Source organism: Zonotrichia leucophrys, chromosome 25 (assembly GCF_028769735.1).
Source record: "Zonotrichia leucophrys gambelii isolate GWCS_2022_RI chromosome 25, RI_Zleu_2.0, whole genome shotgun sequence".
NCBI classification, from domain to species: Eukaryota; Metazoa; Chordata; class Aves; order Passeriformes; family Passerellidae; genus Zonotrichia; species Zonotrichia leucophrys.
In genome coordinates this window covers 2021473-2035444 of record NC_088194.1, presented here as the reverse complement: position 1 = coordinate 2035444, position 13972 = coordinate 2021473, and the positions used below count along the sequence as shown (strand labels likewise).

The following is a 13972-nucleotide window of genomic DNA, read 5'->3' as shown; positions in this document are numbered from 1 at the left end:
AGAACTTCCCACATCTTCAGGAGAGTTCCTGGGTAATGGGGACTTCCAGCTGTGGTGGGGATGAACACCTTTTTTAACCTTTTAATGTCATTTATTTCTGAGAGGGAACAGGGCAAATGTCCTGCTGAAAGAGAGTTTGGGGCACAGCCCAGACACGAGAGCAGCAATGCCAGGGCTGATCCAGCTCCACCCCACGGGATGCTCCAAGGCAGTTCCAGGACCAGAACTTGGAGCACGACAGGAGCTGCAGTGCAAAGGGAGCTCTTACAAAGGAGGTATAAACTGCAAGTGATTTATTGGAACACTGGGTTGATTCATCAGGGGATGCGATGGAGGAAAGGAAGGGTCCAAGCTTTGAGAAGCAAATTTGGGTGAGAACAGGCACCTTTTCACTCTTTTGAACACTGTAAATAATAATAATATTAAAAAAAAGACCAGATGGCCGCCCTTCCCAGTCCCTCCCTCCCATCCCAAGGCTTGCCTTCACATCATGCTCTTCCTAAACTGCGACTGTGAGCTCTGTTTGGGCTTCGAGTCTGACTGCTGCAGCTCGAACTGTTTGTACAGGTCCCTCAGCTCTCTGATCTCCTGCAGCACCCTCTTGGCTTGGCTCCAGGTGGAGGAAGCCTCCCCCAGCAGCCTCTCAGATTCCTGCAGGATCCTTTCAGAGTCCGACTTGGAAGAAGATGATGAGGAAGAAGAGGTGGTGGTGATGGTGGTGCTGGTGTTGGAGTCCTTGGTCTTTTTCTTGCCTTCCCCGTAGCCCTTCACCTCTGTCAGCAGTTCCTGAGTTTTTTCCAGTTTCAGTGCAACCAGTTCCTGTATCCGGGTCAGCTGCTCCGGCTCTGCCGAGGCAAACTGAGCCTCCAGCCCCTTCCTCAGCACCGCCCGGTGTGTGGAAGAGTCCCGTCGGGACAGGATTTCTTCCATGGAGGCACATTTATTCTTTTCGGAGTGGGAGAGCTTTTTGGGGACCTGCGGCGTGTACATGGTCCCTTTGTCAAAGGAGTCATTGCGCTGGCCGGCTCTGTCCCACGGGGCCGCCTCCTGCCGGGGGAGGCTCCCTGTCCGCCCTTTCTCCGCTGGTTTGGCGTTCTCCGAGTCCGAGCGGCGCCGCCCCGCAGTCAGGTGAGCCACGGACTTGTCCAGATCCACCCGGAAACTCTGCTCGCAGGTGCCGTGATCCTCCGGAGAGGCGTCTTCCTCCTGGATCAGGTCGAGGGTCAGCATTCCGTCAGAGGTTGAGGTAGATGCCTGCAGGAGCAGAAAGCAGAGCTGAGCTGGCACCAGAAGGGCTGGCCCTGCTGCCCGGGGTGTCTGCACTGCAGGGAGGGAGGGGGATGCTCCCTCACTCAGGGACAGAGCCAGGGGTGGATTTACAGGGCAGTGGCTCATGAGAGCAGAGGATGGGAGCTGACCCCGAGCTGTCCTTAGGGCAACTCTCAGCTCAGGATGGAGCTCCAACAACCCCACTTAGAAATGGAACAATTCCAGGGGAATTTCACCCAAACTGTCCTCATGGTAACTCTCAGTTCAGGATGGAGCTCCAACAACTCCACTTACAAATGGAACGTTTCCAGAGGAATTTGACCCAAGCAGGTGTCTGGATTGGTTGTACCTACCAACAACTCCACTTACAAATGGAACAATTCCAGGGAAATTTCACCAATTTCACCTTTCCTGGTGACCCAGAGCTGTCCTCATGGCAACTCTCAGTTCAGGATGGAGCTCCAACAATCCCACTTAGAAATGGAACAATTCCAGAGGAATTTCACCCAACTTGATGACCCTGAGCTGTCCTCATGGTAACTCTCAGTTCAGGATGGAGCTCCAACAATCCCACTTACAAATGGGATGTTTCCAGAGGAATTTGACCCAAGCAGGTGTCTGGGATTGGTTGTACCTACCAACAACCCCACTTAGAAATGGAACAATTCCAGGGGAATTTCACCCAAGCAGGTGTCTGGGATTGGTTGTACCTACCAACAACTCCACTTACAAATGGAACAATTCCAGGGAAATTTCACCAATTTCACCCATCCTGGTGACCCTGAGCTGTCCTCATGGCAACTCTCAGTTCTGGTTGTACCTACCAACAATCCCACTTACAAATGGAACAATTCCAGAAGAATTTCACCCAAGCAGGTGTCTGGGGTTGGGTGTACCTACCAACAACCCCACTTAGAAATGGAACAATTCCAGAGGAATTTGACCCAAGCAGGTGTCTGGGATTGGTTGTACCTACCAACAACCCCACTTAAAAATGGAACAATTCCAGGGAAATTTCACCAATTTCACCCAACCTGGTGACCCTGAGCTGTCCTCATGGCAACTCTCAGTTCAGGATGGAGCTCCAACAACCCCACTTAGAAATGGAACAATTCCAGGGGAATTTCACCCAAACTGTCCTCATGGCAACTCTCAGTTCAGGATGGAGCTCCAACAATTCCACTTACAAATGGAACAATTCCAGGGGAATTTCACCCAAGCAGGTGTCTGGGATTGGTTGTACCTACCAACAACCCCACTTACAAATGGAACAATTCCAGAGGAATTTGACCCAAGCAGGTGTCTGGGATTGGTTGTACCTACCAACAATCCCACTTAGAAATGGAACAATTCCAGAGGATTTTGACCCAAGCAGGTGTCTGGGATTGGTTGTACCTACCAACAACCCCACTTAGAAATGGAACAATTCCAGGGGAATTTGACCCAAGCAGGTGTCTGGGGTTGGGTGTACCTACCAACAACCCCACTTAGAAATGGAACAATTCCAGAGGAATTTGACCCAAGCAGGTGTCTGGGGTTGGTTGTACCTACCAACAATCCCACTTAGAAATGGAACAATTCCAGGGGAATTTCACCCAAACTGTCCTCATGGTAACTCTCAGTTCAGGATGGAGCTCCAACAATCCCACTTAGAAACAGAACAATTCCAGAGGAATTTCACCCAACTTGATGACCCTGAGCTGTCCTCATGGCAACTCTCAGTTCAGGATGGAGCTCCAACAACCCCACTTAGAAATGGAACAATTCCAGGGGAATTTCACCCAAGCAGGTGTCTGGGATTGGTTGTACCTACCAACAATCCCACTTAGAAATGGAACAATTCCAGAGGATTTTGACCCAAGCAGGTGTCTGGGGTTGGGTGCACCTACCACAGCCATGAGGTGACCCCGCGTGGGAGGGCGCCGGGAGTGCTGGATCTTGGCTCTGTCACGTGTCGGGTGGGCAAGGAAGCTGTCCTCTTCCACGGTGACCTGCAGGGTGACACGGGCTGTGAGCAGGGAACAGGAGCCATTCCCAGCTCCTGGAGCTGTGAGAGAGGAGGCTGGCAGGGAATGGGGTGTGCAGTCCAGCCCTGGAAGTGACCCAGTGTTTCTCCCTCTGTGCCGTGATGGGATTACATCTGCTCGAGTCATTCCTGACAACTGAACCTGTCTGCAAAGATTCCTGTGACATCTCTCGTGGTGTTTGCTGTGCTGCCTCCTGCTCTAAAACCTCTCCCATAGTCTGACCTTGGTTTTCCTGCACTTCAGGCTCTGTGCTGCCATCCAGGAGAGCAGAGAGCCTCCTGGCAATGCCGTGGTGCTGAGTGTGAATGGGAGATGTGAGACAGGGCTGAGCTGAGGAAGGGTTGCCATGAAACATTAATGTGAGAGTCAGCCCTGGAGCGAGGGCACAGCTTGTTCCAGGCAGGTTCTCCTCCCCACTGAAGGGAACTGTGTGGGGATGCTCACCCTGACCTGCCCCTGCCAGCCCACCTGGTGCTCTGAGTGCACCCTGAGTCCCCAGGAGGAGCTGCCCTGTTCTTTTTCCTGGCTGAAGCTGCTTTGTGTAACTGGGACTTTCACACTCCCCTTGAGAAGGGGGATGAGCTCTGCTGGAGATGCTTTGTGTGGATGTTGTATCCCCAAACAGTCTCAAACCCTCACCCAGGCTGAGCCAGGGTCAGTGCCACTCACCTCGTCCAAGATCCGGTTTTTAGCACGTGTGATTGCAGAGTTGAGGGCGTTAATCCAGGACTCTTTCTCTTCTGGACTCACAGCCAGGAAGATCAGATTTGGTGCCTAGAAAAGAGGGAGGTCAGGTCAGTGCTGGAGCTCACACAGAGAGAGACAATCCCTGGTCATGCTGGAGCTCACACAGAGAGAGACAATCCCTGGTCAGTGCTGGAGCTCACACAGAGACAATCCCTGGTCAGTGCTGGAGCTCACACAGAGACAAGCCCTGGTCAGTGCTGGAGCTCACACAGAGAGAGACAAGCCCTGGTCAGTGCTGGAGCTCACACAGAGAGAGACAAGTCCTGGTCAGTGCTGGAGCTCACACAGAGACAATCCCTGGTCAGTGCTGGAGCTCACACAGAGACAATCCCTGGTCAGTGTGAGCTCAAAGGACAATCCTGGTCAGTGCTGGAGCTCACACAGAGAGAGACAAGTCCTGGTCAGTGCTGGAGCTCACACAGAGACAAGCCCTGGTCAGTGCTGGAGCTCACACAGAGACAATCCCTGGTCAGTGCTGGAGCTCACACAGAGACAATCCCTGGTCAGTGCTGGAGCTCACACAGAGACAAGCCCTGGTCACTGTGAGGCCTCCACAGAGCAGACAAAGCAGAGCTGAGCCTCCAGCCCTGATTTTCCCACACAGCAAACCCCAGAACCACCCACATCCCCCCTTCCCTGCATCCCCAGGACCATCCACAGCCCTGGAGCCACCCCTTGGGCTGGCATCACCCGGGCCAGCCCCACGTACCGTGTTTCCAGGCTGCCTGGAGTGGGCAAGGGTGAATTTACTGTGGTTCTTTTTGCTTCTACTTTTGGACTTCCTGAGCTCTTCACATTTCTCATAGTCACTCAGATCAAACGTTTCCTGTATGTTTTTTTCATCTTTTACCTGCAAAACAGCAAGAAAATCAGAGCTTTGCAGATGTCAGACAGAGACTCTGCTGCTCCAGGCAGCAGGATTTCAACATGAGGGTTTTGATTTGTCTCTTCTGGAATGAGGGGCCATATTTAGAAGGACAGCAAGAAAATCCCACTTTGCCAGGTTAATTCCTGCCTCTTCTACCCCCAGAGGGCAGGGGCTGCCAGGCTCAGTGTCCTTTAAAGAATCCTTTTGAGTGAGCACTTTACGAGATCTCCCATTTTCCAGGTCTGTTCCCCAACACTGCACAGCCAGAGTGTGACAGGGATGGATCAGGGCCACAGAGACCCAGATGAAGATGGAGCTTGCACAGGATCACTGGGGCTGCAGCTCAGGGATCTGGGGGCACTCAGGGGTCTGGCTGCTGTGCCCTGACAGTGCCATCCCTCAGGGACACCTGGAGCAAAGGGGATGTGGCAAAGCTTCATTGCTCTCCCTCAATCCCACTCCTGCAGCAGGGAAGCTCTGCTCTTCCATGGTAAACACGAGGAATTGGGGTTTGCATGTCCATGACAGGCTCAATTCCACATCCATCTGCTTCATCCCACTGCAGCCAGTCCCCCCAGGCTGCCTGAGCAGTGCAGGGTGTGGAACTGGGGTGCTGGGAGGGCAGGTGGTGCTGAGCTCTGAGCCCTTGGATTTCCTGAAGGGACTCCACCCCACCTCACACATTTCCTCCCCAGTTTTGGGAAGCACTGAGGGAACTCCCTATGATTCTTCCATAGAATTTAATCAAAGAGGGTGACTAAAGCAGCTTCCTAACCAGGGGCACGGATGAACTGACCATCTGGCCCTGCCTGATGAGAACAGCTCCCCTCCAGGATCCACAGGACAATCACCGGCACTGCCAGCCCGGAGCTGTTCCTGCTTGTGACACATCCCCTGTGTCTGGGTGTGATAACAGAGACTGTCTGGCTGCACATCCTCCCCATGCTGCTAATCTGCTTTGATCTCTTCCCACTCCCATCCTCCAATCCACCTCTTTCCAAGAATCTCAGCTGAATTCTGCCCGACTCATTTGCAGCAGGAAAAGCTGATCCCCCTCCATCCCAGCCCCCAGCTGTGCTCTGTGGCTGGGAGCAGAGCTTTAACTCCAGATGTTTGCTCATGTGGGTCACTGGGGCTTCCCCAGCCCTCCCCTTCCTCCTCGGAGCTCACCCAGCTGGAACTGAACCTCCTGCCTGCAGGAGCATCCCCAGGAGGCTGCAGGACAGAGCAGGTGCCTTTGCTTCAGACAAACACCCTGCAGGTGCAGCTCGTCCTTTAAACAGCTCTGAATGACACCAGGGCTGTGACACTGCACTGGGACACGCTGAGGGCATCCTGCTCCTGGGGGTGACCCCTTAGAAAGCTTAAAACTGGGAATAAACAACATCCAAAGTGGGATTCCTGGGGGAAAGGATCAGCAGCTGATGGTGGCACAGAAATCCCAGGGGCACAGGAAGGACAGTGGGTGTCTCACTCATGTAACAGAGCATCCAGTGTGCAGAGAGAGAAACTGGACAAGGAAGGTGAAAGGCAACTCCAGAGGCACTTGCCAGCTCTTTTGTCCTTTGTGGGAGGCTCCTGAGGCCAAAAGGAGGGAGGTGGTTCCATGAGAGGCAGCTCAGAGCAGCCTCGGAGGTAGGAGAGGCTGAGGACAGCCATGCAGCCCATTCTCTGTGAGAACAGGACACAAGCAGCCCCTGAGGCCCACAGAGCTGAAATCCCAGTCACTGTCAGTCACAGGGGGTGACAAACCTGCAGGGTGTCACATAGGGACCATCCAAATCAAACCTCCCAGGCTTCTCCAAAGAGGATTTGGCTGGGTGAGCAGTGCCCAGGAGGAAGCAGCCTCTGCTATCAGCTCTCAGTAGGAAGGGATGAGGCAAGAAGTTGGTGGTTGATTTTGGCAAAACCATTCTCTGCTGGGAGGTTTCCAGCAGGTCTTTCCTTCTCCAAGGGTTTAAGAATTGAGGGATGTCAGGTGGGTCCTGCTCTCTGTGGCCTGTGGGGAGCTCAGGACTGGAAGGATTAAGGTGAATCAATGCCAGGCTGTCTGAGCTGCCTTTGCTGAGTTGTGCCCATGTGAGGCAGGCAAAACCACCCTGCCCTGCAGTTCCACCTGCCTCCTACCTGTGGCCAGGTGAGGGAAGGGAAACTGAGGCAGAGCAAAGGAATCAGAAGCATCCCCCAGTCCCAGAGCAGGGAACATTTCTGTGCAGCCGTGAGATCCCACCCCCTGGCAGCTGCCCCTGCCTGTGCCAAGGCTGACAGTGCTGACTCTGCTGGGGTGCAGGGAGGGAGCTGCATTCCTTCCCCTCCTTCCCCTCCTTCCCCTCCTTCCCCCGCAGCTGCTGCCGGCCCGGGCTGGCCCCAGGGGCACCAGCACTCCCTGGGCGCTGAGATGTGGCCATGGAATGGGTCAGAACAGCAGCCATGGCACCTAAATCCCTGATCCAGAGGGTCACAGCTGTTTGTGCTCCCAAAGGGCTGCTCCAGGCTCGTGGCAGTGCAGGAGGGTCTCTGACCTGGTTAATTAACCACCCTTGGGTCTCTCACTGATTAGAGTTTGGATTTCCTCATCAAGCTGTGACCTGCAGTGACTCCAAACCTCCTGGACCCCGCTCAGGGCTGTGTTGTGGGGCCAAACCATGCACAGGTGCTCACTCACACCAGTCTGGGATTTTTGGTGATGATTTGAGCAGTTTGAGCTGCAATGGGACGCACAAAAATGAGGAAGGTACAGAAAATCACAAGACACCCATGGGACACTTGTGGCTCAGGATGTAAGAGAAACCTCCAGACTCTCAGCACAGCCAAATACCCAAACATGGGCAGTTTTGGGACAGACAGTTCCCTCTGGAGGGTACAACCAAAGTTTCAGTTCCTCCAGCTGAGCAGCTCAATTTGAGCTTCCTGCAGACCTGGCTGGTACAGGGATGCACACTGGGACTGTCCAGCCCTTGTCACAGCCAGGTCACTGCCCTTAGCTGATCAGGGGATGGTGACAGCTTCTCCAAAGTGTCACCACCAAGGCTACCAGGGACACAGCCCCCCCAGAATCACTGAGTTATGGCTTTGGAGGGACAGGGACACCTTCCAGATTGCTCCAAGCCCCATCCAGCCTGGCCCTGGACACTTCCAGGGATGGGGCAGCCTGTGCCAGGGAGGAATTTATTCCCCAAATCCCGCTGTGCCGTGTTCAGCAGCACTCAGCGAGGGCCAACACCCCATGGAGCATTAGAGAACCGAGAGTGCAAACACAGCCCCAGCCCCAGCGGCACCTCCTCGAGTGCTCTCGTGCTAATTGAGCGATGCCTTTGGTGGCAAACAAACGAAAAGCGCAGAGAAGCGTTTCCTCAGCCCCTCTCGGCTTCCTGCGAGGAAGCGCCGGGCCCGGCTGGGGCAGCTCGGCCGCTGCTCCCCGGCACAGACAGCGCCAGAGCCGGGCCAGGAACAGGGAACAATTCCCAGAAATGTGCCGGGGGGGAGGCAGCGAGGGGGAAGAATGCGAGAGTGAGTTAAGAAGGTGGTGGTGTGTGCTCAGCAGAGCTCAGCTCATCTCTACAGAGCTGGCTTTGGCTGATGACCAAACGCTGAATAACCCAAGGATTTTGGTGTGAGTTCACGAGTTCAGCAGCCGTGGGGGAGCGGAGCGAGCACGGCCAGAGCCTCAAGCTCCCACTTCGGGAGGTGCCAGACAAGTCCCGCAGCTTTCAAAGGGCAGCACTCAAACACCCTGTGAGCATTTGCCATCAGCTGGGCTGAAAAACTACATTTCCTCTCCTTAGAGACTCGGCTCTGCCAGGGAAAAGCTGAGGCTCCTGTCAGGCATTCCCAAATTCTCCTGACAAAATGGAATAATCAGGGCTGGGCTCTGACCTGCAAGCCCAGGTCTGTCCTAGACAGAGAACTGGGAAAGCACCAGATTCCAGGAGGAATCAGCGTGGATATTGATGGGATTTTGTTAATCTGAACTTTGGAAATCTCCCCATTCCAGACCTCAGCTCTGAGCAGTTCATCAACACTGCCCCAAGGCAAGGGGGATCTGCTTCCCAAGGGATCCTGGCGTGGAACACACAATTCCCTGTCCCTGTGTGCTCTGGGGAGATGGGATTCACTGCCCTGCTTCCCAGATGGAGAAATTCAGGCAAAAGTAAATAAATGTCTGGTTTGGATTCATTTAACAGAGCCAGGGAGCTTCCAGGAGCCTCGGGATTTAACCCTTTCTGCTCTGAGATGGTGGGGAGGGCTGGCAATGTGGCTTCACCTGCAGAACCACCTCTGGAGCAGCTGCTGAGCATGATCTGAGCTGCCAGGAAACATCAGGTGCTGTGGAAGCGGAGCCTGGAGCCACATATTGACCTTCCCTGGGGCCCAGGAGAGCTCCTGGCTTTGCTAAGTTGGCATCAAACCCTGCAGCACCTTCTGAGACACCCCAGGAACTCCCCACAATGAGACCCCCAGGATGCCACGGGCACAGAGTGACCTCAGTGCACACCAGCAGCACGGTGTCACCTCCATGGGCAGCACAGAGTCACCTCAGCACACACCAGCAGCACGGTGTCACCTCCATGGCCAGCACAGAGTGACCTCAGCGCACAGCAGCAGCACGGTGTCACCTCCATGGGCAGCACAGAGTGACCTCAGCGCACACCAGCAGCACGGTGTCACCTCCATGGCCAGCACAGAGTCACCTCAGGGCACACCAGCAGCACATTGTCACCTCCATGGCCAGCACAGAGGGACCTCAGCATGCTCCAGCAGCAGATGTCATCTCTGCTGGCCACACATTCTTCCTTATAAAGCCTCAGCAGAAGCTGCTGCAGGTTATTTATGGTCCCTCACACACACGGGGCTGCCTCAACCTCAAAACCGGTGAGGTTTTCCCTCTATGAAACACAAACACAAGAACTTCTTGTTCAGAGCAGGCTCTGCGTGGCCCCTCCAGCCTCATCTCTCTCCTGGGCTCCCAGCACACCTGGATTTGAGCTGTAGCTATGTGGACATTGCTGTTCCTGTGTTTCCCTCTGGCTCTGGAGCAGTTGATGGGACAAGCTCTGCAATGCCAGCAAGCAGCTCAGCACCACCTGGGCATTCAATCCACTTTTTAAAGCCATTTCTCTGTTGTAACAAGCCCTGACCCTCTGCCTGTGCCACATCCATGGCTCAACCAGCCTTAAATCAAATTATCCCTTCCTCTCTCCAGGCAGAGCCAGGCCAGGCATCCAACTATCAGGAAATCACCTCCACTTTGGGGGAAAACCCAGAGAAACCAGGATATTACCCCAAATTCCCTGAGCTGGAGCAACCCCCCTGCCTGCTGTGGACACAACACTGCCCAGTGCAGCTCTGGGATGTCCCAGAGGATGGCAGGGAGGAAGGCTCTGGCCTGGGGAGTTTTTCCTGCTGGATTTATGGAGACAAAAAGCACAGGGGGGGCGTGCAAGGACAGCCAGGTGCTGCCTCAGCCCGGCAGTCACATCCGATTATCTCCAATGCCAACAGCACGTTAAACCACAAACCCAGCAAGGAAACCAGGGCAGGGCACGTGTCACACCAGGATGTCGATCCGGGCTGAAATTTCGTGAAAAATCCAAGAGATCGACCTGCAAAGGGCTCGATTCCAGCCGGGAGAGCGGAGTTATTTCCAAGCAGAGAGCGAGCAGCTGGGGACAAGGCAGCGCTGGGCTCAAGGACAGGCACAGAAAGGAGCCGGCATTGCTGGGAAGAGGTTGGAGGGGCTTAACTCTCGCTAAGTGAATCCTTTCGTGTCTCCACGCCGGGAAAATGTCTCCCGGCAGAGCTGGCTGTGGAATCGCCGTCAGAGCCGAGCCCCAGCCCGACCCCGGCCGGCGCCAGCCCCGGGGAGGAGAAGGAGCCCCCTCGGAACCCCCCGGGCCCGGCTGGCGCTGGGAAGGGCCGGGGCTGCGCCTTTCATATGCAAAGAGAGAGGAAGGGGGGGATGGGAAAGGAAACTGAAACCGATCCTACCTCCTTCTCCGAGATGTAAAGCTGATCTCCCTTCAGAACCACATAACGGTTTTTCCAGATTTCCCTAAAAATGCCTTTCCCGCAGAATTTCCGCACCCAGCCGACCTTCTCCGGCTGCGCAGGTTGCTGGTTTCCATCCTGGTTCCCCTAACACAAAGCGAGAGGGGAGAAAATGGGGGGAAAAAACCCGCGATTATTCTTGGTTTTACACTCCTTTTCTCCCCACACCCCGCTTCCCTCTTTGCCCAACTTTTGTCTCCCCCTCTCTCCGCCGAACGCCGGGCCCGAGCCCTTGCCCGGGGTCGCTCCGCGGGGATTTTTGTGCAGTGGCAGCACCGGGAGGACGCTGCGAGGAGCGGGCAGGGTTCTCTCCGTGGTTATATAAGCCAGGCCGGCGTCTCTATCGCCTCATCCAGCGGGCATTTACCCGTGGAAAGGGGAACAGGAGGGGGATGGGCGGAATTTTAACCAGCTGGGGTTTTAATATTGCGGTGAAAAATGGCATTTTTTTGGAGCTTTTTATCAGCAATTAATCCAAGAGGTGAAATCTATGGGGGGTTTCTATCAGAGGTGTCTCCGTAGGCAGCGGTGGGTGCAGCACACACACAACACGGCAAAGAGCGAGGGATTGATGGTGCCTCCGGATTTTATCGTTTCCTTGTGTTCCAAGATGAAAACTGCCTGCCCACATCCCCCGGTGCCTGGGGCGGCTGCGGGAGGCCTGGAGCGGGGTCCGGGTCTCTCTGGGGGTCCGTGCGCTTTCCGCGGGGGGAGCAGAGGCAAAGCCAAGCCAAGATCCAACCCCCCCTCCCCAAAACATCCAGGAGCCTCCCTCCCTCCCCACCCCGGCCAAGACGCGAATCTCCACTCACCCTTTTTGCAGAATTATTATTTTTTTTCATCGTTCCTCAGTGCGCTCCGAGGCGATTTCGGGGCGGGGGTCGCAGAGGGGCTCCCCGCGGCCTCCTGGCACCGGGGAACACCCGCGATCCGCGCTGCCTTGGCCCCGCTCGGCTCAGGGCTCCTCTCCCGTTACACGGAGCCCGGCCCGGTGCTCTGAGGCATCGGCAGCGCCGCCGCCGCCGCGTCCCCCCCCGCCGCCACCATCCCGCAGCTCGGGGGGCTGCGCTGGGCTGCGCCGGGCTCCCGAGCTCCATCTATAGCCGCACGCCCGTGACGTCGGGGTTCGCGGCACGGGGCGAATCGCAGCCCACGAGGGTTTTTCTTCTTTGTTTCTCACTCCAGCGGGGCCGTGGGGAAGCGGGAGAGGGGCGGGCGGTGCCGCCGATGGGGTGCTCCCATCGGGGTATAGCCGCGTTCCCGGCGGTGTCGTGGGTCACCGGGAAAGTTTATAGGAGAGGGAAACGCGGCCGGGTGGTACTGGGAGGAATTCACCCCCTAAAGGTGTTTGGAAGTGGGGGAAAATCTCTCTGGAGAGAGGAGATGGGAGATTTCCTTCCAGCACGGAGGGTCTGACAGCCAGGATTTGGAGCACGGCTTCCAAAAGTGAGGAGACAGCTTCCTAAAAATGCCCTTATTTGGTTTATTTGGTCTGTCTCCTTCGTGTCCTGCAAGGAACAGATTGATCCATCGTCCATCAGGGGATCAGCTTTCCAATGCCAGCGTCCATCCCATCCCTGGACATCCCCCACCCCTGATTTCAAGTTGTAGTTTCACCCCAATCTGGAATTAATGCCCCCAGAGTCCTGGGGATGTACTTGGAGTATTTCCAGAGCTCCTGTGAGTGTTTGTGTCCCATTCTGGCATTGGCATTTCTGCCATGAGCTGTGGGCTCACTGCCTACCTGACACAAATCACTCTACACCAAATCCAGGGGTGCCTTTTCCTCCTGTACCTCTGCAATCCCCAACTCCACAGGGACCAGGATTTGCCCCCTGTGTGCCTCAGTTTCCCTTTTACCCCAAAGCTTGGTCCAGGCAGGGCTGGTGGCAGAGGGACAGATGAACCACGCTGGCCCCCAGTGCCTCCCCAGGACATCACACACAACCTGCCAGTTTATTTAATGACATTTTCCCTTCCAACTGCACTTGTCCTTCCTCCCATCCTGTTTTTGGTGGCCAGGGCCTGCAGAGCACCGGCTGGTGGCCAAGAGCAGATGGCACAGAGCTGGTGGCAGTGGGACAGCCCTGCTGTGCCCTTTGCATGCAGGGCCCACGCTCTTCCCCAATGCCCTCTGGTGCCAGGGAAGCTGCCCTGAAGCCACAGCAGGTAACAGCACATAACAGCACACCTGCACACATCCCTGGGAGCAGGAATTCTGCTGCACTTGGAAGCCTCAGGCTGTTCTGCCAGTGAGTCACACGCTGTGAAGGATGTGACCAATGATTCAGAGCTGGAAACATCAACAATTGACAGGGAAGGAAGGAGATAGGAGGGAACCCAGCTCCCATTTCTGTACCAGGAACAGGAGGCTGCACTTGCAGCACTGAGGCTGCTCCCCAGTGGGACAGGTGACACGGGCAGTGCAGCTTCTCATCCCCAAAAGCCTCTCCAAGGTGTGGTTGTGTCTCTCCCTGTACCCCCATACCCCCTTTGCTACCCCAGGCAGCTGCAGCTGCTCCTTGTGCTGCTCCACAACAAACAGTTGCCAAAATCGCCTCTTCTTGCAGAGCAGATCAGCAAACTCCTGGTTTATTTATGTATTTAACACCCCCCACACAGCATTTTGCCTCTGGATATCAAGTGTGAAGCTGCTGCCTGGGAGTTTAATTAGGACACGTGCTTTTCTGTGGCTCTGACAACAATGATATCATTGGTGTCTGGGGCAGGGGCTGCCCAGTATCCTCTGACAGCTCCCCTCTGTTGGGCTCTCAGACACCTGAGTCACCTCTAAGGGGGAATTCTTACAGCTCTGCCTGTCCCAGCAACCCAAAATTCACTAAAAATTTGGTGCCCACCCAGTTCCACCCCAGCACAGGCTGTGTCCCCCCTCCCTTCCCCAAAGAGCTGCCCAGGTCCCCTCCTCCCTGCAGGGCTTTGCTCTCTCCCACATCAACAGGACTTAGCTGTGATGCCAAGATAATTCCCAGGGATTTAGGAGCTCATTTCATTT

The 13972-nt window shown here is 55.4% G+C and overlaps 1 protein-coding gene across 1 annotated transcript; it reads right to left on the bottom strand.

The window, feature by feature from the left end:
• Positions 1-476: 476 nt before the first annotated feature.
• On the bottom strand, positions 477-11957 carry PLEKHO1 (pleckstrin homology domain containing O1). Its single transcript, XM_064732581.1, has 6 exons — positions 11772-11957; positions 10900-11046; positions 4753-4893; positions 3966-4070; positions 3159-3260; positions 477-1254 (listed from the first exon to the last, which is right to left on the bottom strand). The coding sequence occupies exons 1-6, from the start codon at positions 11799-11801 to the stop codon at positions 484-486; spliced, it is 1296 nt and encodes a 431-aa protein (XP_064588651.1). The 5' UTR covers positions 11802-11957; the 3' UTR covers positions 477-483.
• Positions 11958-13972: the final 2015 nt, after the last annotated feature.

Coding starts and splice junctions, on each gene's coding strand:
- PLEKHO1 (XM_064732581.1), bottom strand. CDS start 11,801: ATGAAAAAAAATAATAATTCTGCAAAAAGG. Junction 11,047..11,771: donor ATAATAATTCTGCAAAAAGG/GTGAGTGGAGAT, acceptor GCTTTGTGTTAG/GGGAACCAGGATGGAAACCA. Junction 3,261..3,965: donor AAAACCGGATCTTGGACGAG/GTGAGTGGCACT, acceptor GTCACCCTGCAG/GTCACCGTGGAAGAGGACAG.